At 38.6% G+C, this 21,890-nt stretch overlaps 1 protein-coding gene across 9 annotated transcripts in view; it reads right to left on the bottom strand.

Annotated features, from left to right (window-relative positions):
* Positions 1–21,890, bottom strand: part of LOC138753988 (2-oxoglutarate dehydrogenase complex component E1) — a 121,648-nt gene that overhangs the window by 73,500 nt on the left and 26,258 nt on the right. For 8 of the 9 annotated variants that reach the window (XM_069917676.1, XM_069917669.1, XM_069917672.1 and 5 more), the window contains one exon: positions 2,762–2,950. In XM_069917676.1, coding sequence (XP_069773777.1) covers positions 2,762–2,950 — 189 coding nt within the window. Of the gene's footprint in view, positions 1–2,761; positions 2,951–4,849; positions 4,953–21,890 lie in introns of those variants that run through there. The other variant, XM_069917674.1, reaches the window with a different exon arrangement.

Genomic DNA, 21,890 nt, shown 5'->3' with positions numbered 1-21,890 from the left:
TAAGAGTTCAAAACTTATGTCTGGGTAAAAAAATTTTTTTGACCCTTGTATTCCAATGGTTTATTGTCTTCTCTAACTTTATTCCTTGCCCATTCCAGTATATTTTCTCTTATCGTATATCTCAAAGATGGATCTTGGTTTTTGATGTGCCTGTGGTTTTGGAGCTAATGCTCAGTGTGCCCTTTTTATTTCAATTTCTGTCGTTCCCAGGACGTTGCGGATCCATCCTTTTATAAATTCCTTCATGACTGTGCCTTCTTCACCCTCCTTCAGGCCCACTATTTTTTATGTTGTTTCGCCTACTATAATTTTCCAACATATCAATTTTCTGAGATAACAACTCTTGTGTCTCTTTAATTTTTTTTGTCACTTTCTTCCAATTTTTCTCTTAAGTCATTTACTTGCATTTCTACACCCGTTTCCCGCTCTTCCACATTCTCTCCGATTCCCTATTTCTGTCATTACCAGTTCTAACCTTTGCATTTTATCTTCTGTACTTTTCATTTTCCTTTTAATTGCACTAAATTCTAATGATAACCATTCTTTTAGTGATCTAGTTGGTTTTTCAGAAAAGACTATTTCTCTGTCAAGAATTTGGTTTGGGTCTTCTCTTCTTTGTGCCCGTCTGTGTCTTCTCTTCTTTGTGCCCGTCTGTGTCTTCTCTTCTTTGTGCCCGTCTGTGTCTTCTCTTCTTTGTGCCCGTCTGTGTCTTCTCTTCTTTGTGCCCGTCTGTGTCTTCTCTTCTTTGTGCCCGTCTGTGTCTTCTCTTCTTTGTGCCTGTCTGTGTCTTCTCTTCTTTGTGCCCGTCTGTGTCTTCTCTTCTTTGTGCCCGTCTGTGTCTTCTCTTCTTTGTGCCCGTCTGTGTCTTCTCTTCTTTGTGCCCGTCTGTGTCTTCTCTTCTTTGTGCCCGTCTGTGTCTTCTCTTCTTTGTGCCCGTCTGTGTCTTCTCTTCTTTGTGCCCGTCTGTGTCTTCTCTTCTTTGTGCCCGTCTGTGTCTTCTCTTCTTTGTGCCCGTCTGTGTCTTCTCTTCTTTGTGCCCGTCTGTGTCTTCTTCTTTGTGTCTGTGTTTGTGTCTTCTTCTCTGTGTCTGTCTGTGTCTTCTTCTGTGTCTGTGTCTCTTCTGTTTTTCCTGATGAGCTTTTTGTATCTCTGTTGGGCCTCTTCTTGCTGGGCCTTTTGTTGTTCCTCCCCTCTTGGGCTGCTCATCTGTTGTGCTTCCTGACGTTGGTCTTCTTGTCGATCTTCCCTTTATCTGTCTTCCACATCTGTTTCGTTGCACCCTCTTCTGCTGGCTTTCTCATCCTCCAGCTGAGCGCCCTGGTGTTGGGCGTCTCTCGGGCTGTGACAGCCCGCTCCTCTGCTGAGCCCCCTTCCCACCGGTGTCTTCTTTCTCCTCTGATTGCGCATTGTGCATGCGCCGTTGCGCGCTTTTGTTTGGCTCCAAAACCCATTTTTGTAGTGTACCGGCTGGTGGGTCTCGACTCTGCAGGCCAGGTACTGACCTAGAGGGTCGGGCACTCCTCGTCACCACAGCGTCCTGTTCCTTCCTGCAGGTAAGGCCTTCTTCCTTCTTCTCCGGCGCCTTTTCTACTTCTTTTTTTCCAGCTGTTCTTACTTTCTCCTTCTTGGAAGCCATCTTCTTTCTCTTCTCTGTATCTTTATCTTTTATTTCTTGTACTTTATTTCTGTTATGCTTTGCTTTTTCCTGACTTTTTTTCTATTTTCCTGGAGAGGGCTGGTTTTCCCGACCAGCCACTACTCCATCACGTGACTCCCCCAAAATCACATGTCTATGGACAAAGCATGTCTATGGACTGAGTGTGCTATGCAAACAGTGAGAAAGATTTAATTTTTTAATGAATTTGTAGTTATTGACAAATATTCTTGATGGAAAAATTTGACCTATTGGTTTGATAGGGTGTTCTCCAAAATTTTGCTGGCATGCTACAGAAGATTGAATTGTGGAACACGATAGCCTGCTTGCCGATGTATTAGAGGGCAACAGACATTTTTGTTTCCCAATAGAACTTTAAGACTCAAATCTTATTAAAAGTTTCCAATATAGTAAAAGTAAAAGCCTGCATAGAAGATTACACAGATCTAATCTCTCTTGAAATTCTTTTCTTTATTAAGTAATTTTGTTATCCAAAACATTTCAAGTTATATAATTGGACGCCATGTCCCAAGACCATGGCAACTGGAGTAGACGTCAACTTTGGTTGTTTTTCAGCTGTTTCTGCTCTGCTGCAAGCGAAACTTTCGTGAACAGTGATTGAATTCAAGATTCTCTTTAGTTACACAAGTAGGAGAGCAGAGACAAAATAAGGCACATATTATAAGTGATTCTTCTGATAAAAGAGTTTTAATTTTATTGTCACATACCTATGTAACATTTATTTGGTGAAACCAATAAAAAATATTGAAGGAAACATTTCTAGCCCATGCGGTAGGAAATGTGGAGCATGATGGGTCTGATTTCCCACAAGTCCATTTGAGATAGTCACAAAGCCTAGCCACATCTAGCTTCGAAATTCAAGGCTCCAGATTTTCTTAAAATGATTACAAGCTAATACAGGCAAGAATGCTTCTTTTAAAAATTAAATAACTGAAACATCACAAGTATTTATTAGGCACAAAATACATGTATGCATGTCTTGTGGCAGATGAATAAAGAATGCTCATAATATTTAAATTAAAAGTACTTCCAATGAAGATGTTCACAAAAAAAAGGAGACATTTTGGTTAATATTCAGTAGATTACCTGATAAGCTCTGATGAGTGACTGTACTGCCAGATGATCTTCCACCAGCTTGTCCACATTTGGCTGTGCAACGACCATGGACTGGGCTTGAGATAAGGAAGCCCGGCTTGCACCCAGTGGGGGAGGACTTTGGTAAGCAGTGCCCGGTGGTGCACCCATGTTAGCATTTCGAAAAAATACATCCCAAGACTATGGAAACAAAAACAAGAACATGTGGTTCTAAAAATTGAAAAGAAAGAAATTTCGAGTTTTAAATAGCACAAAATGTTAGAAAGTACCTGAAGTGACAGTAAGAAAAATATAGACCAGTGATGCAGCTATTATTTAAGGGTATAGGCCCAGTTTGGACCCAATAATTACAAGCTCTAATTTAACCTCTGATGAAGCAAGTGGATGATGGTAACCACACAAGAGGCCATTCTACAGTTTTGTTTCCTCCTCAGTGCTAGCTATATCGTAAGATACCTATTTATATTCTAATTAAGCAATGCTCCAGAGTTTACTGCAAAATTTGAAGGGATGAGCAGATAAAACAGACATACAACGATGTTGTGCCGACCTAATAAATACACCCCCCCCCCCATCAAAATCCTCCCTACCTCATAACCCTCTATTTTTTTTTCTTTTGTCCATGTCTGTCTCTTAAATGCCTCTATTGTTCCAGCCACCACCACCATCCTTGACAATGAATTCCAGGCACCCACAACTCTGTTGGTAAAAATAACCTTGCCCCTGAAGTCTCCCATAAATTTCTTCTTTTCATTTTGTGCAGATGTTCTCTGGTGTTTGCTACTCCCACTCTGTGGAAAAAGAGAAGGTGCTGGCCTCTCAATCTTGTTAAGTCATCTCTCATCCCTCTTCAGAGAAAAGCCCTAGCTCTGCTAACCTTGCCTCATATTTCAATTCAAGCAACATCCTGGTACATCTCCTTTGCACCCTCTCCATAGACTTTTCATCCTTCCTGTAATGAGGTGATCAGAACAGAACACAATATTCCAAGTGTGGTCTCACCAGAGATTTAGAGCTGCAACATGACTCTTGAACTTTTGCCTTATTTTGTCTCTGCTCTCCTACTTGTGTAACTAAAAAGAATCTTGAACTCAATACCCCGACTAATGAAGCCCAGCATAGCACTGGCCTTCCTAACTATCCTATCAACCTGTACGGCAACCTTGAAAGATCTATGGATTTAGTCCCCCAAGGCCCCACTGTTCTTCCACACTTACTCAGTCTTCAAGTTTGACCTCCCAAAATGCATCACCTCATACTTATCCTCTATCTGCTACTTTTCCGCCCAATGCAGCATCATGTTTTTATCCCGATGTAACCATGACCAGACTATCCACAATTCCTCCAATCTTCGTCTCATCTGCAAACTTATTGAAGCATCCTTTTCCATGTAAATTTAAAAATAAAATATCACAGAGGGTTCCAGTAAAAATCCCCACAGAAATCCACTAGTCACTGACCTCCAGGCAGAATACCTCCCATCCACTAATACTTTCTTGCTACAGAGAAGACCATTCTGAATGCACACAGCCTCGTAACTTTCAGAATGTCTTTCGCGGGAGACCTCACCAAATGCCTTACTAAAATCCATATACACCACATCTACTGCCCTACCTTCATCAATATCTTTTGTTACTGCCACAAAAAAAGTCAATTAGGCTCATGACGCACGAACTCCTCCCCTCCCCACCCTTCACAAAGCTATGCTGACTACCCCTAGATACTCGTAAATCCTGTCTTTAAGAATCTTCTCCAATAGGTTGTCCATCACTGATACAAGACTCACTGGTCTATAATTTCCAGGGTTTTCCCCATTACCTTTTCTTTTATTTAAAAAGGGGGCCACATTTGCTATTCTCCAATGATCTGACCCTGCTCCTATGGCCAAGGAGGACGAAAACATAATTGGCAACGCCCCAGCAATCTCTTCTCTCTCTTCCCAAAGCAAACTGGGGTACATCTCGTCCTGTCTCAGGGATTTATCAATCTTAATGTTTTTTTTTAAAAGAAGACCCAGCACCACTTCTTTCTTAATCACAACATGTTACAGCACATAAGCTTGTTCTATTCTGACCTCACCTTGACCTAGATCCTTTTCACTGGTGAGTACTGAAGCAAAGTATTCATTTAGGACTTCTGGCTCCAGGCACATGTTGCCTCCTTTATCCTCAAGCGGCTCTACCTTCACTCTTGTCATCCTTCTGTTCTTCATGTATGAAACAAGATAAGTGTATAATCTGCAGATTTTAAAAACCATCTTGCAACACTTTATAAAACAATTCAAAGATGTGGAAAGTGCTTCCAAAACAAGAAATGAAACACTTGCCATACAATCGCTCAGTAGTTTAAGAGTATAAGCTCAATAAAGTTTAGAGGGAGTGGTGGCAGGGAGGAGAAAAACTAAACCACAAGGGAAAGCTTGGCCATGGAAAGTTGTCATCTGATGTCAACATTTGATTGAAAATTCAGAAAAATATCATTTACAAGGGGTGACTGCTCATTCAAATGAACAAACAAGCACATGAGCTTGCATCAAACTCATTTGCCCTCAAAACTCAATCGACAATTCCCTCTTTCCTGAAGCAGTTGCTGCAATAATCCATAAACATACACAAAGCTACTCTTGCCCAAAAGTTTATAATTTGCACAGAGTTTACTGACCTCAGCCAGAGCACTTGCCAATCCTTAGTCAGGATTTTCTGACCACAAAACCATGCCTTCTACTCAAAATGCACATTTGACATACTGGACTGGGGTTGGTGTGACTGAAACACGTTGACAGCATTAGAGGAAACTGGCAGTTATTCTTAACACTGCGACTTGGCTATCTGGTTGTAGGCCAACAACTTTGTGCCTTCATGGAGACAAAACTCTCAGCCCATTCAATGAGTTCTTCAAGTTTTCCCACTTCGTATTTTGGCCCTTAAAGCAACCACAACCAAATTATCCACTCTGCAGCGATAGGCTTATGAGCAAAGAATGGAATGCTGGAGGGATCCAGCAGGTCAGGCAGCATACAGTTTTTACTGTTTTGGTAAGCTGGGGAGGGAGGTGGAGTGAAATGTAGATGGTAAGATCACTGGGTGGGGTGGGGAGGGGTGTGCGTTGGTGGCAGGGAGAAGATTAGAGAGATAAGAACAGGAGTAGGTATATATAAAAAAAATTAAAACATAGAATCAGATAAAAGTGATGTTGATGAACCCAGAGGACCCAAAAACCCAGCAGCAATAGAAATTCACCAAGACAAATAGTTACTTTAAAAGTTGCTTTTAAATTTTCTTTAAACAAAAACAGGATCAAACTTTAACTTATTACTATTAATTTAATCCCCTTCTAATTCTAAGCACACGTGTATGTAATGTGTATATGTTCAGGATAGTTCTTTGATCCACAGTCCAATCTCACTTCTCACTCCTCCAAGTTCACTGGTATCTGGCAATTCTTATACAGTGCACAGAATTTAACATTTATGAATTTCACCATGCTTTGGTGCTTGAAAGATAAATGGATACCACTCAGGAATATTCTTGTTGGTTTTCAGAGAGAGATTTGTTGCTCATTGGACACAAACGGATTCCTTCTGTGTCTTGCCAAAGAAACTTGGCCCATTAGGGTTTTCCAGATGATCACCTTTTTCTTTCAGGTCACCACAGGATTCCTTTTCTGCTTCCCTTATTTCAAGTGAAACATTAGACAGCCAACCATTTCCTCTTGTATAGACCACAAGGCTTTGAACAGGCTGAACCAAGAACTCACAACCCATCTTCAAAATGGGGTTTTTCCACTAGCTTGCCAGTTTGTCATGTACCAGTCTCAGCTGTTGCTGCTGAACGGAATTCTCTCTCTCTCACTCACTCAGAGAAAACCACACGACCCTCTTAGAGCAGCCAACTGCACTCAGACAGACTGCGGCTCCAGACCCAATCTTGGAGTCCGTTCGTCTGTTGCTTTCCAAAACAATAATCAATTACTCCACAGCATGTCTGATTAACACCTACTTGCGAAGTCCTTCTAGGCACTCTTCAACGTTTTTGCAAAGGCACTCGGAGCCTGGACTGTCTGGCATGAGTAGAGCTCTGGTAATTTAAATGAGATCTGTTTTGAAGTGTTTGTATGCAACCTTCACTAAAAAACCTGCCACAATTTATCTCCTCCCCAGCTTCTTGCTCCCCTTATTGTTTAAACCCCATTGATATCATCCCATCCACTTTAATCTCAAGTCCTTCCAGCTTCTCATTGTTTATTCAAGTATCTACTGCCTGCAGTATTTTCTTCTTCCGTAATCACTTAAAGAAATTGTGGAGGCATTGGTTATGATCTTGCCAGCGGGTACACTTTGTGAGGTGCATGAGTGGATTCAGTACGTCACCAAAGACTCTTGAAAGATTCCACATATGTACAGAATTCTGGCTGGTTGCATCACTGTCTAGTTACAGAGGCGCCAGTGCTCAAGACAAGAAAAATTCCTGAGGGTTGTTAATTCAACCTGCGATATCACAGGCACCAGACTTCACTCTATCAAGGACATCTACAAGAGGCTGTGTCTTTTTTTTTTAAAGAGCAACATCTGTCCTCAAAGATTCCTCACCACCCAGCCCATGCCCTCTTCACTCTGCTACCACTAGGGAAAAGGTACAGGAGCTGAAAGATTAACACTCAGCGGCACAAGGACAGCTTCTTTCCCACCACCATCAGACTCCTGAATGATCAGTGAACCAAAGATACTGCCTTACTTTTCGTACACTTATTATTTAAAAGAAAATTATTGTTGTAAAAGTGGTTTATATGAATGTTTACACTATGATGTTGCCACAAAACACCAAATTTCGGAACTTGTTCATGACAATTAATTCTAATCTTGCATAAGCAATGGATTCGGGCATTGACAGAACAATCACGAATACCACTCTGCTGTTTAAGGGAGCGAAGCAGCAGAAAGGAAATGATAGACTTATTAGCCTGATGTTGGTGGTTGGGAAGCCGTTGGAGTGGATTGTCAAGGATGAGGTTACAGAATGACTGGAGGTGCATGAAAAGATGGTTTCTTTAAGTAAAATCATGCCTGAAAAACCCTTTGCAACTTATTTTGAGATCACGAGCATGACAGACAGTGGGGATGCATTGGACGTTGTATATTTCAACTTTCAAAAGGCCTTTGACAAGGTGCCACACACAAGGTTGCTAAACCTTGGGCAAAGCATTGACTGATCAACAGGAAACAGAGTAGGAATAAAAGGACCCTATTCTGGTTGGCTACTGGTTATCAGAGATGTTCCTTTGGGTCACGTTGGGGCCATTTATTTTTTGTGTTACATTTAAATGATTGGAATGATTGGAATAAATGCCTTTGTGGTTAAATTTTCAGATGATGCGAAGACAGGTGGTAGGATAGCGGATGTTGAGGATACCGAAAGGCTGAAGAAATTATGAGAATAGGCAGAGCTGGCAGATGAAATCTAATGCTGGAAAGTGTACCATCATGCATTTTGGTAGAAGAAATAGATGGACAGATTATTATATAGATGGGGAGAAAATTCAAAATTCCGAGGGACTTGGGAGTCCTCATGCAGGATATCCAAAAGCAGTGGGCATGGGGTGTTTCCTTGTGGGTCTTTTAAATAAAAAGTTCAATAAAATACTTAAAATAAGATACAGATGTATTTCTTAAAGCTGCTTTTGTCTTGAAAATACTGCTCAGTCATTGCCACTTGTGGGCCATGGCATGCAAGGCTGGAAGCCAGGTGGGCCTTAGATCGAAAAAGGTTGAGAACCACTACAAGGTTAACATCCACGTTGTGTCAGTGAAGACAACGAATGCAGTGTTGGCATACATTTCTAGAGGAATAGCATGCAAGGGTAGGGATGCAATGCTGAGACTCTAGAAAGCACAGAGTACTGGGTCAGTTTTGGGTGCCTTATTTGAGAAAAGATGTGCTCGCATTGGAGAGGGTTCAGAGATTTACTGGAATGATACCAGAAAGGGTTAGCATGAGGAACAATTGTCAGCTCCTGGACTGTACTCGATGGAGTACAGGAGGATGAGGGGGGGGACTTCATAGAGGCATTTCGAGTGCTGAAAAGGCCTGGACGAAGTAGACATGGCAAGGTTGTTTCCCATGGGAAATGAGGGCACAACTTCAGGATAAAATGGCGTCAATTTAAAACAGATGCGGAAACATTTCTTTAGCCAGAGACTCATTGCCATAGGCAGCATGCAAGTTGGTTGGATGCATTTAAGGCAGAGATTGATAGGTATTTGATTAGTCAGGGCAACAAGGGTTGCAAGAGGAGTGGGGCTGAGTGGGAGGATGGATCAGCTCATGATTAGAATGGTGGAGCACACTTGATGGACAATGGGCCGACTTCTCCTCCTATACCTTGTGATCACTTATTCTCAAAACTACCTGACTTTATCAAGTGCAAAGGTACCCAACAGCACCATATTCTTGAGGGTTAAATTATTCACCCAGTAAGTTACTGTTATTGGGTGAATAATTTATTGCTACTTTATTACTCCTTTGAAATCTGGTCACTGTGGTCATGTGGAAGTTATGCAACCTAAATGGCTTGTTCAATTAGTTGATCATTAAAAATGTAAATTGCAATTCTGGTGTAATGTTGATAAATATTGGGAGAAATTGGTAAAATTAGAGTAGGTTACATACAAACATTTTAAAACAGATTTTATTTGAAATATTCAGTGAACTTTACAGAAGTTATGGAGAATGCAATGCACATTTCACAAGTAGGTGCTAACTGAAATAACATCAAAATGAATAGACCATTGTCTTGGATTGGAGACACTTTGGCTGTTTGCAAGGATCTCCAAAGTGCTCACAGAAAAGTCACTCCTGGGATCTTGTTTACCTAAAACAACAGATGGGAGCAAAAGACTAACTCCTATGGTTTGCTGGAGAAGGTGGGGGTTTTGTGGCATATGGGCTTTCTAGCAGTTGGAAGATGGAGAGAGAGAGAGAAGTCACAGCTGAAGTAAATAGGAAGCTTGTTGGAATTGAAACAGAAAGCTCCAGTGTGGTGGATGGCTGGAAGTTCTATCTGTCTGATGTTTCTCTTGGAATAAGGGAACAGAAATGAACTCTGTAGTAGCCTGGAAGAAAGAGGTGATCATCTGGAGAACCCTGATGGGGCAAGTTTCATCAGCAAGACATTGAGGTGACTATTGGTGGTACCTCAGTTATGGAAATCCTGGAACAACAAGTCTCTCTCTGCAAACCTCCAAAGAACCTTCCTGAGTGGTAAACATTTACCTTTTGAGCACCAAAGCTTGGTGAACTTTATACATGTTAAATTCTGTCCACAGTTTAAGAATTGCCTGCAACTAGTGAACTTGGAGGAGTGAGAAGTGAGATTGGACTGTGAATCAAAGAACTTTTCTGAAACTTACACACACATCATACACGTGCACTTAGAATTAGAAGGGGGTTAATTTGGGTTAGTTAAGTTAAAAGTGAGGAGGGGGGGGCGTGACAAGATGGCGTAGAGTCTAGACGTGCAATCTCGACCTCTCTGGCCAGACTTTTAAATACCTGTTTTTTAACCTTTTGTTTCCAAGTTTAAACTTTTAAAATTTTAGTTTAAAGTATTAAGGAATTATTATGGCCACTAATGGTAAAAACACTAAATCTCATGTCCAAAAGAAAATATATTTTCAAAGTGCTGAAGATCTGGGGCCTAGACAACTTGAAACAGCCCCAGGCTCAATTTCTTCATTGCCTAAATCCCAAGGATCACCTGTGGAGGTAAAAGGAAATGCATCAGGCAGCATTACAATCTGACGAAGTCGTTTTTCTTCACGAATGGATGAGAAGACAACAAGATGCGGGGGGAGACCAGCGGTGACTCCCTGAAGAAGTCGAGATGCCGTTGCTGGGAGTCCAGACCCGCAGTAAATCTTTTAAAATGCCTTTTGTTGAATTGCAGCAGGAGCTGCAGTTACCTTGTTCTGCCACCATGTCAGAGAGAACAGAGCTGAGATTTACGGATTCACAATGTATGCAATTGAATGCAGTTATTCAACTTATGTTGACATCTCTAATGAATGAGATGGTTCAAATGAACGCTGGTATAAGTTCAGAATTAAATATGGTTAAGACACGTGTGGATGCATCTTATGAAGAGTTTTTAAAATTTCAGACTGCTTTTTTGGACTGTAAACAACAAGTGACTTCTAACACAGAAAAAGTGTTGAAGGTGGAAAAATCAGTCATAGAATTGGGAGATCGTGAAAAGGAGCTAGAAAGAAAAATAGATTATTTGGAAAATCAAAGCAAAAGGAATAATGTGAAAATTGCTGGTTTGCCAGAAGGAAAAGAAGGACAAGACCCTCTTCATTTTTTTTTAAAGACTGGATTCTGCAAATATTAGGGCAAGAATTTTTCTCTGGGGGATTGGCACTAGAAAGAGCCCATAGAGCTTTAAGAATACCCTCAGCTGGTCAATCCCCAAGACTGGTAATAATTCAATGTCTGAGTTATTTGGATAGAGAAGCAATACTTCGACTTGCAGTACAAAATGCGAGACGACAAACCCCATTATTGATTCAGAATAGTAGTCTTTTTTTTAAAATCCTGATCTGAGTCAAGATGTCATTCAACATCGACATCGATTTAATCCAGATAAAGAAGTTTTGTGGCGTAAAGGTTACAAGTCTACTTTTCGATAACCTGCGTGTTGAAGGTCTTTTACGGAGACTATCAATTTCGGTTTTTTTGAAGCAATGATTTTTGTTGATTCATTGCCGGATACAAGAGGACGAAGACGTAGCCCACCATTATCTCCTAAAGAAAAATTTGGTAGTTCTGGAAACGGAAGAAATGGTAAAAATGGGAATGGAAAGAGCCCACCTCCTTCCGAAATGGGATCTTCGAGATTGGAGTCTTTTGGATGAAAAGAAGAATTTTCTTATTTTATTTTTTCTTTTGTTATTATGATACTTGGATGTTACTGATTGTTTGGCTGGGGAGGGGGAGATTTGCACTAAGCTCTTTACTAGTCATCAGCCACTGGTGGGTAATCCACCCCCAATTTTTGTTTAGGGTATTACTACCTTTTGGTAGTTTTTTTTTGGGGGGGGAGGGATTTTTTAAATTTAAAAAAAAAATTTTCTTAGTTTTTAATTTGTAATTTTTTTTATTGGAGGGCCTATATATGTTGATTTGAGTTTTTATATAAAGATATTATTGGTATTTAGTAATAATAGTAGATATGTCAAAGTTGAGGTTTGCTACTTTTAATGTTCTAGAATTAAATAGTACGATTAAACGTAAGCGAGTCTTGGCATATATAAGAAAATGAAAATTGACATTGCCTTTTTACAAGAAACACATTTGAATGTGAAGGAAAGTGTGAAATTAAAAAGGGATTGGGTTGGGCATGTATATTTTTCTTCATTTAATTCTAGAGCTAAAGGTGTAGCAATTTTGATACATAAAATTTATCTTTTTGAATTACAATCAATGGAGGAAAAGGCAGGATGTATTCTTAAATTGTAAGATTTTTAATGAATTTTGGACTTTACTTAATATTTATGCTCCAAATGCAAATGAAGTATTTATTTTGGATGCATTTTTATGTTTGGGTCAAGCTAATGATAATATTTTAGTTGGTGGTGATTTTAATTGTGTTTTGGAACCTTTATTAGATAAATCTCCAAAGTTAAAAAATCCAAGATGGCAATCCAGGTCCAAGCGTTGATGAAAGATCTTAATTTAGTAGATATTTGGCGATGTCTTAATCCAACAGAGAAAGATTTTTCCTTTTATTCATCTAGACATGAATCATTTTCAAGGATTGACTTCTTTTAGTACCGCCACATTTACAAGGGAAAATACAACAAGTGGAATATAAAAGTAGAGTGATTTCAGATCATTCTCTGCTATATTTTACATATGAAACTTCTGAGAAAATTCAAATAGCTTATCGCTAGAGATTTAATACAATGTTAAAAAATACAGAATTTATTGATTTTTTGACAAAACAAATTAATTTTTTTTTGAAAGAAAACTCTAAATCTGTTCAAAGTAAGTTTGTATTATGGGATGCTATGAAAGCCTATTTGAGTGGACAAATAATTAGTTATACTTCTAAAATAAAAAAGAATCGATTAAATCAGAGTCTTGAATTAGAGAAACAGATCGATGAGTTAGAAAAGGAATTTCAGAAAGATGCTACAGAAGATCAGAAAATAGAATTATCTAGGCTGAAATTGAAATAATACCTTGCAATCTTATCAATTTGAATGTGTGATTAATAGGACTAAACAACGGTATTACGAATGGGGAGAGAAAGTACACAAGGTATTGGCGTGGCAATTAAAGAAAGAACAGATATCAAGGACTATTAATGCTGTTAGATGGAATTCTCTTATTACTTATAAACCTTGTGAGATTAATGATGAATTTTATAAAAAGTTATATACATCTGAAGGAAAACTGGATCGATTGATTTTTTTTTAAAAAATCAGTTGAATTTACCGTTATTAGAGGATAGAGATATACAGGAGTTCGAAGAACCATTTACTGATTCAGAAATTAAAATGGCTATGCTGGAAATGCCAAATAGTAAATCGCCTGATGGATTTTCGGTTGAATTTTATAAAAAAATTTTTATGATTTATCTACAGTGTTTGGGGATGTATTATGTCAAGTTAGAGAATATTATGATTTACCTGAGTCTTGTTCTAGTGCTTTAATTACAGTAATTCCTAAAAAAGATAGAGATCCTTTGAAGGTATCTTCATATAGACCAATTTCGTTCTTAAATGTAGATTATAAAATAATAGCTAAAGTATTAGTGAATAGATTGGCTAAATTTTTACCAAAGTTGATACATATTGATCAAACAGGTTTTATAAATAGATATGCTTCAGATAATATTTTGCGAGTGATTAGTTTGATTAATAGATTTCGACAACCTTTAGATCATCCGATGGTGATATCCTTCGATGCAGAAAAAGCATTTGATAGAGTTGAATGGAATTTTTTGTTTAAAGTTTTGGAGGAATTTAAGTTTGGTCCTTCTTTTATTGGTTGGATTAGGGCTCTATATAGTAAACCGGTAGCTAGAGTATTGACGAATGGTTTGATTTCAGAATCTTTTAAGTTAACTCGATGAACTCGTCAAGGTTGTCCTTTATCACCAGCTTTGTTTGCGTTAGTGATTGAACCTTTAGCACAGTTGATGAGACAAAATACACAGATACAAGGTATGAAAGTTTTAGATGAGGAATATAAAATTAACAATTCCAGCTCAGTCACTTTTGCATTTGAAGGAATGTTTAATACAATATGGATGTCTTTCTGGATATAAAGTTAATTGGGAAAAAAGTGAAATATTACCAGTAAGTGAAAGAGATTATTCAGTTTATAAGAATATTATTAATTTGAAGTGGACTGATCGAATTAAATATCTGGGTATAATTTTGAATGTTAATTATCAATCTTTATATAAATTATGCTCCATTAATGAAAAAAATTAAAACTGATTTGATTAAATGGAAAGATTTACCTATTAATTTAATGGGAAGGATAAATACAATTAAGATGAATATCTTTCCGCGTACACAATATTTGTTTCAATCTATTCCGTATTTACTTGATAAAATTTTTTTTTGAGATTTGAATAAAATGGTTAGGGAGTTTTTATGGAGGGGCAAATTTTCAAGAGTAGCTTTGAATAAATTAACTTGGAAATATGAGTTAGGGGGCTTAAGTTTACCAAATTTTCAAAATTATTATGAGGCAGCCCAACTTAAATTTATTAGTTCATTGATGGATTTGGTACGGCCTCCTAGTTGGGCTAAAATTGAGATGGCAAGTATTTCTGAATTTGAAATATATCAATTTTTGTTTAGGTGGAATATGAATTTGTTACAACAATATAATGTGCCTATACTAAAACATTTAATAAAGTTATGGATAAAGAAAAATAAAATGATAGGTTCTAGGGATAAATTATTGGCTTTGACTCCCGTTGTATAATAATCAACTTATTTCTTTTTCAATACATAATCAAAGTTTATTGTATTGGAGATTTAAAGGTGTGAAAAATTTGGGATTTGTTTTAAAGAGGGTAAGTTTTTATCTTTTAATCAGATGAGGGTAGATTTTGGTATTGATAAGAATTCTTTATTTCTTTATTATCAAATTCAATCTTTTGTAAAATGTATGCTTGGTAGAGATATTTTACCTAAAATGACTAAATTTGAGACTTCTCTTATAAAGGTACCATAGAAGGGTTACATTTCATTTATGTATCAAATATTACAGGATGGTATGGATAAAAAGGGTTGGGATAGATCTAAAATTAAATGGGAAGCGGATATTGGTTTTACTTTTTCTGAAGAGGATTGGTTAGATATTTGTTATGATAGTGATAGGGTCAGAAACAGCAATGAGCTCTCTGAACCTTTCTCCATTAACAATGGCGTGAAGCAAGGCTGAGTTCTCGCACCAACCCTCTTTTCAATCTTCTTCAGCATGATTCTGAAACAAGCCATGAAAGACCTCAACAATGAAGACGGTGTTTACATCCGGTACCGCACGGATGGCAGTCTCTTCAATCTGAGGCGCCTGCAAGCTCACACCAAGACACAAGAGCAACTCGTCCGTGAACTACTCTTTGCAGATGATGCCACTTTAGTTGCCCATTCAGAGCCAGCTCTTCAGCGCTTGACGTCCTGTTTTGCAGAAACTGCCAAAATGTTTGGCCTGGAAGTCAGCCTGAAGAAAACTGAGGTCCTCCATCAGCCAGCCCCCCCCACATCTCCATCGGGCACACAAAACTCAAAACGGTCAACCAGTTTACCTATCTCGGCTGCACCATTTCATCGGATGCAAGGATCGACAACGAGATAGACAACAGACTCGCCAAGGCAAATAGCGCCTTTGGAAGACTACACAAAAGAGCCTGGAAAAACAACCAACTGAAAAACCTCAAAGATTAGCGTATACAGAGACGTTGTCATACCCACACTCCTGTTCAGCTCCGAATCATAGGTCATCTACCGGGATCACCTACGGCTCCTAGAACGCTTCCACCAGCGTTGTCTCCATTCCATCCTCAACATTCATTGGAGCGACTTCATCCCTAACGTCGAAGTACTCGAGATGGCAGAGGTCGACAGCATCGAGTCCACGCTGCTGAAGATCCAGCTGCACTGGGTGGGTCACATCTCCAGAATGGAGGACCATCGCCTTCCCAAGATCGTGTTATATGGCGAGCTCTCCACTGGCCACCGAGACAGAGGTGTACCAAAGAAGAGGTACAAGGACTGCCTAAAGAAATCTCTTGGTGCCTGCCACATTGATCACCGCCAGTGGGCTGATATCGCCTCAAACCATGCATCTTGGCACCTCACAGTTCGGCGGGCAGCAACCACCTTTGAAGAAGACCGCAGAGCCCACCTCACTGACAAAAGACAAAGGAGGAAAACCCAACACCCAACCCCAACCCACCAATTTTCCCTTGCAACCGCTGCAACTGTGTCTGCCTGTCCCGCATCGGACTTGTCAGCCACAAACGAGCCTGCAGCTGACGTGGACATTACCCCTCCATAAATCTTCGTCCGCGAAGCCAAGCCAAAGAAGAGTAACTAACTAGATTGATAAATGCACGTTATGCAATGATTAATTATAATTTTTTTACATCAATTATATTTGACACCTGAAAAATTAAAAAATATGGTTTTAATGAATCAAATTTGTGCTTTAGATGTGGTGATACGGTTGGAACTTTTTTTCATGCTGTTTGGTCATGTATACATATACAATCTTTTTGGAAGAAAATTCAATCATTTTTTAGAATATCAGTATAAGATTAAAATAGTTTTAGATCCAACAGTATTTTTATTGGGTAGTTTGCAACCCCTGAAAGGCTTGGGATTAGATAAGTTTCAGCTTGCTTTTATCTATAGCGAAAAAATGTATTGTTAGTACGTGGAAAGATATAAATATGATTGATATTAATAGATGGCATAATGAGATGAAATATTGTTTAATAATGGAAAAATTACATGTTTTGCATAATTATAATTTTTTTATTAAAAAGTGGTTGTTATACTCGGAATATTTACATTTCAATTTACATTGATTAGATTTTAATATGTATATTTAACTTTTTTTTAAATATTCTTTTTTCTTGGCTTTCCTTGGAGAGTTGGCTGAAGGGGGGGGAAATCTTTTTTTAATATATATATAAATAAAAAAATGTTCACGTTCATATTTAATTGCTGCTTATGTCATATATTATTTGTTTTTTGAACGAATAAATAAAGTTTAAAAAAAGTTAATAGTGATAAGTTAAAGTTTGATTCTGTTTTCATGTTTAAAGATAATTAAAAACAACTTTTGTTTAAGTAACTACTTGTCTTGGTGAATATCTATTGCTGCTGGGTTTTGGGGACCTTTGGGGTCACTGGTGAGACTAATTTTTACAACTTCCACAAATAAGAGTTTAGATTTATTGTCAGAGTACATACATGACATCACATACTACCCCGAGATTCTTTTTTCCTGTGGGTGCAGAATTACTAATTGGTGGTGCAAAAAAAAAATTCAGTGCATCATGTAAATAAATAGAACTGTAAACAGATAATGAATGTAAACTGACTGAACAATACAGAGAATTTTTTTTAAAAATCAATAAAGTGCACAAGAGTCCTTAAATGAGTCTCTGATTGAGTTTGTTGTTGAGTCTGATGGTAGAGGGGGAGCAGCTGGTCCTTAACCTGGTGGGGCGAGTCTTGTGGCACCGAGACCTCCATCCTGATGACAGCAGTGAGAACAGAGCGCTTGTTGGGTGGTGTGGGTCTTTAATCAAGCATAGTGGGAAAGGATTAAGAAATAATTTGTGGAACAACTTGACAATGTTCAAATGGAAATGTTTTGTTGAATATAGGATGCCTTGGAACAGCACTGACCTGTTAACCATACTTCACCAATTAAGTAAATTAAGAAGATTTCAAAATACTGAAATAATTGAGAAAATTGGTTACAAAATATATTTAGTGTAGATAGGACATCAGAGTTATTCTTCCTGGATACTCCAGTCCATTTCAGAGCAAGAATAATCTGTATAATTTTCCATTTGCTACGGTTTTTGTTCCTATTCATTCTAATCAGTCTCCGTTTGTACAAATTGTTAACAATTTTAGTAAAACCACTATTGGTCATTTGAACATAAAATAGGAGCTTAGTCCAATCAGTCTCTTGGGCCTGACTCATCATACAATGCAATCATGGCTGATCTCCCCCATACCTCATCTCCCATAAACCATAATACCCTGATATTTCAATGATTTGTCTATGTACTTTAAATACCTTTGGTAATTTAGCTTCCATAACCCTTTGAGAAAGAGGGTACCAGAGACTCTCAACCCTCTGCAAGAAGTTGCTATACAATTTGGTTTCAAAAGACAATCTTCCAACTATACCCCCTTGTTCAAGTTTCTCCCATTATTAGAAAGGTCTCAAATTCTAACTGGTCATTTTCCCTAAGGAACTTGCATGCTTCAATAAGATCATTCAACATTCTTCTAAACTCAAAAGAATATAGATGCAATTTTTCAGATGTTTTAGGACAATCCTCTCAATCCCAGAAATGAATGAACTTCCTTTGATCTCATATCACTATATCCTTTCTTAAGAGGACCAAAACTATTTCCTTTGGTGGTGGAGGCTTACTGCTATTCAACACAATAGCAATAATACAGTAAACGTCCAAATATCTAGATGCCAGAAATCACTTAAAATTTAGCATGCTTTTATGAGTGCATACATAGAAGTCCAGATGCCTAGAAGTAATGGAAATGAACAAAAAAATTAGTTTTTTGGACTTTGTATTTTATATGAAAAAATGTTTAATTAAACTAATAAAAATTAACCTGTTCAACTCTTCTTTATTCTCCTTAAAATTTGAATTTTAAAAGTACTGCCCAAGAATCTGGAAAATCCAGACTGACCCAATTCCCAAGCAGTTTGGATTTTAGGACTTTTGCTGTACCTCCATTTTTAAGACCACAAAGCTTTTGCAACACAAGCCAATATGCTACTTTGCCCAACTACTTCCTGCACTTTCTGACCAAATGTTTTGAAATTTGTGCAAGAACACTTAGATCCCTCTGTATTTCACACATCCGAAACCGCTTTCCCCTCTCTGTCTGCCTTTAAATTCCTCTTGCCTAAGTGGCAGCTACACACTGCCAAATTTTTGCTCATATACAGTATTCCTTGTGTCAATCAATGTTCACTCCATGCTGATACACTTTCTCCAAGACCATTTATTCCTGTGCACCTTTTGAGACTTTGTCAAATACTTGAAAATCAAACTGCACTTCCTCTACAGGTTTCCTTTCATTACCTCTGCTTGCTACATCCTTGAACTCCAGAAAACTTGCCAAACACAACAATTTTTCATAAAATTATGTTGTTTTGAATACAATGGTTATCACGACATTATTAAAAGCACCAGTGACCCAGGTTTTAATCCAGCCCTGTCTGTGTGGTGTTTGTATGATCTCCCCATGTTTCCACGACTTCCTTCTGGGTGCTCTGTTTTACTCCCATTCATGAAAATGTACAGGGTTTGTATATGGGGTGCATAGACACAAGGGCCAGTAGAGCCTGTGGTCATGATGCATGTCCAAATTAAAAATCTACACTACAGTAGAACTCATGGCATTCAGCAATGATTCATAAGCGAGTTTTCTGGTTGCTCGACACTCACTCTTACAATTCCTAATTAATACATCTGCATTAATAATAATCAGTTTAAAAGACAAAAATCTATATTTACACAAACTTCACTTGCACAAATATACAAATTTTAAAGCATTTTAATTTTAGTCTTTGAAAACATTAACCATTGGCACATCTGCAGGTTCCTCCCCCTCCATGAAACCACCCAAAAGACGAATAATATCACCCTCCCCAAAGTTTACAAATAAAGCCTTACTGATATATGAACTTAAATTACTGCCACTACTCATCCACTGTAAGCAGGGATAAGGACCCACTAGAGTCATTCCAACAAGGAGCAGCACCAACCAGCTCTTCATCTGGCAGGTATCATTTTATTCAAACACAACTTTATTCAAACAACTACCCCATGAGTAAAACATGACCAAGGCACTCTGCTGGCTGAAATATTTGCACCTTCAGAGGTTTGTGTGTTAGTTCAGAGAACATTTACTTTCATAACAAACTTTTATTTTAATATTGATTTATTCTTTTTTTTAATTTAATTGTACTTATTTATTTTCATCAACTTTTTTGCCAGTTACGAATACTGGAAAACAGGTTTTACTGCAGCTATTTCTTATTTAATTAAAGACTCCCACAACTTGCCAACAGCGGATGCAAACTTAATAGGCCTACGGTTCCTGATTTTTTTTGTCTCCCTCACTTGGAGCCAGTTTTTTCTTATTCAATCTCTCATTGCAGGAATTTGTAAAATCCCCTGACCTGTGAGATACCACTTTGCTTACTCTAATTTAATATTTTCTCTGCCCTCCGTTAGCCATGGAGAGTTCAGCTTCTCATAGGACCCTTCATTCTAATTAAAATAAAATTCTGCTGAGAAGTATGAACTTAAATTACTGCCACTACTCATCCACTGACCCACCCAGACTGTCATACCATTGTTATTGCCTTTATTAGAGTTAAAGACATTAACAGCAAATACCTAGTGTGCATAACCAAAGTGCCTGGATTCCACATATTATAACCACTATTCCCCATGCAACCCTTAACCATAACCAATTAGTCCATCTATGGACAGTTCCTGTCACAAATTGCTCTTTGAAATGATCCATGGCACTGCAAATTCCCCTATCTTTGAGACCCGTAGCAATTTGATTAGTCAAATTGACATACAAATTAAATTCATCCATGTTTAATTAGTTTCTTTCTTGTATGCCTTTGCTGTTTCCTCATGTATGCTGTCTTAACAAGAAACAATACCGTGGCAGCCAATAGACACGTCTTCTTTCCCCTGCTTTCAATTATTTCCATCCACATCATTATCCGCTGGATCCACATTACCACTTGGCATTGTGTTGATCCTTCCCCTTTTGAAATCAGACAGTTTTGTTCAGAACTCCCACAGCTACATCAACTACAACTCTTTGCTCCCTGTCCCCTCTAAGGATTCCATTCCTTTCTCTCAATTCCTCCATTCCCGTCACATCCAGGTCAAGGTTTTCCATGCCAAATCATCGGAGATGTTGTTCTTCATCATCATCAAAAAAAGCCTTCTCCTCTGCAACCATCAACTCGCCTGGCCCCCTCTATTCCAATGCACAAGGACAGGATTCCCCTAGTCCTCACCTACTACCCCACTAGCTTCCACAGCCAACACATTGTCCTCAGCCACTTCTACCACCAACCGTGTGATTTCACCACCAGACACATCTTCCCCTCTCCACCTTCTGCAGAAACAGCTCCCTCTGTGACTCTCTCATCTACTCCTTCCTTACCACTAACTGTCCCCTTCACACCTACCAAAGTGCTACACTTGCACCAAGAACTCTTCCCTCATCACCATTAGGAACTCCAAACAGTCCTTCCAAACAAAACAACACCGCGTGAATTTGCATCCATGGCTCCTATTGTGGTCTCCTCTACATTAGTGAGATTGGATGTAGAGTGGAAAATTGTTTCTGAGTGCCTCAGTTATCCACCACAAAAGCGGCGAGATTCCAGTGATAACCCACTTCAATTTCCTGCCCCATTCCCATGTTGACATGTCTTAGGCATTGTCAGGCCTAGACCATCTCCAAATTGGAAGAACATCACCTCATTCTTTCTGGGCACCCTCCAGCCAAATGGGATTAATATTGACTCCCTCCCATTTCTATTAGCCCCCTTCCCCTTTAATCCCAATTTCTCCTTCCTCCTAACTCTGTCTCTGCATTCACAGAGCCACTCACCCCCCCCCACCCCCCGATTCTCACCTTTCCTCTCTTATCCACCTAGCTCTCCAATTATCACCCTTTGTCTCTTGGTGGTTCCTCCCTCTGCTTCCTTTCCTTCTCTCCAGCCTTTTAATTCAGTGCCTGCCTACTTTTTAACTAATTCCTTGAAGGGTTCAGGACCAAAATGTC

The sequence above is a fragment of the Narcine bancroftii genome, chromosome 2 (genome assembly GCF_036971445.1).
Source record: "Narcine bancroftii isolate sNarBan1 chromosome 2, sNarBan1.hap1, whole genome shotgun sequence".
NCBI classification, from domain to species: domain Eukaryota; kingdom Metazoa; phylum Chordata; class Chondrichthyes; order Torpediniformes; family Narcinidae; genus Narcine; species Narcine bancroftii.
Note: the sequence above shows the minus strand (reverse complement) of the source record. Positions and strands in the feature narration are given on the sequence as shown.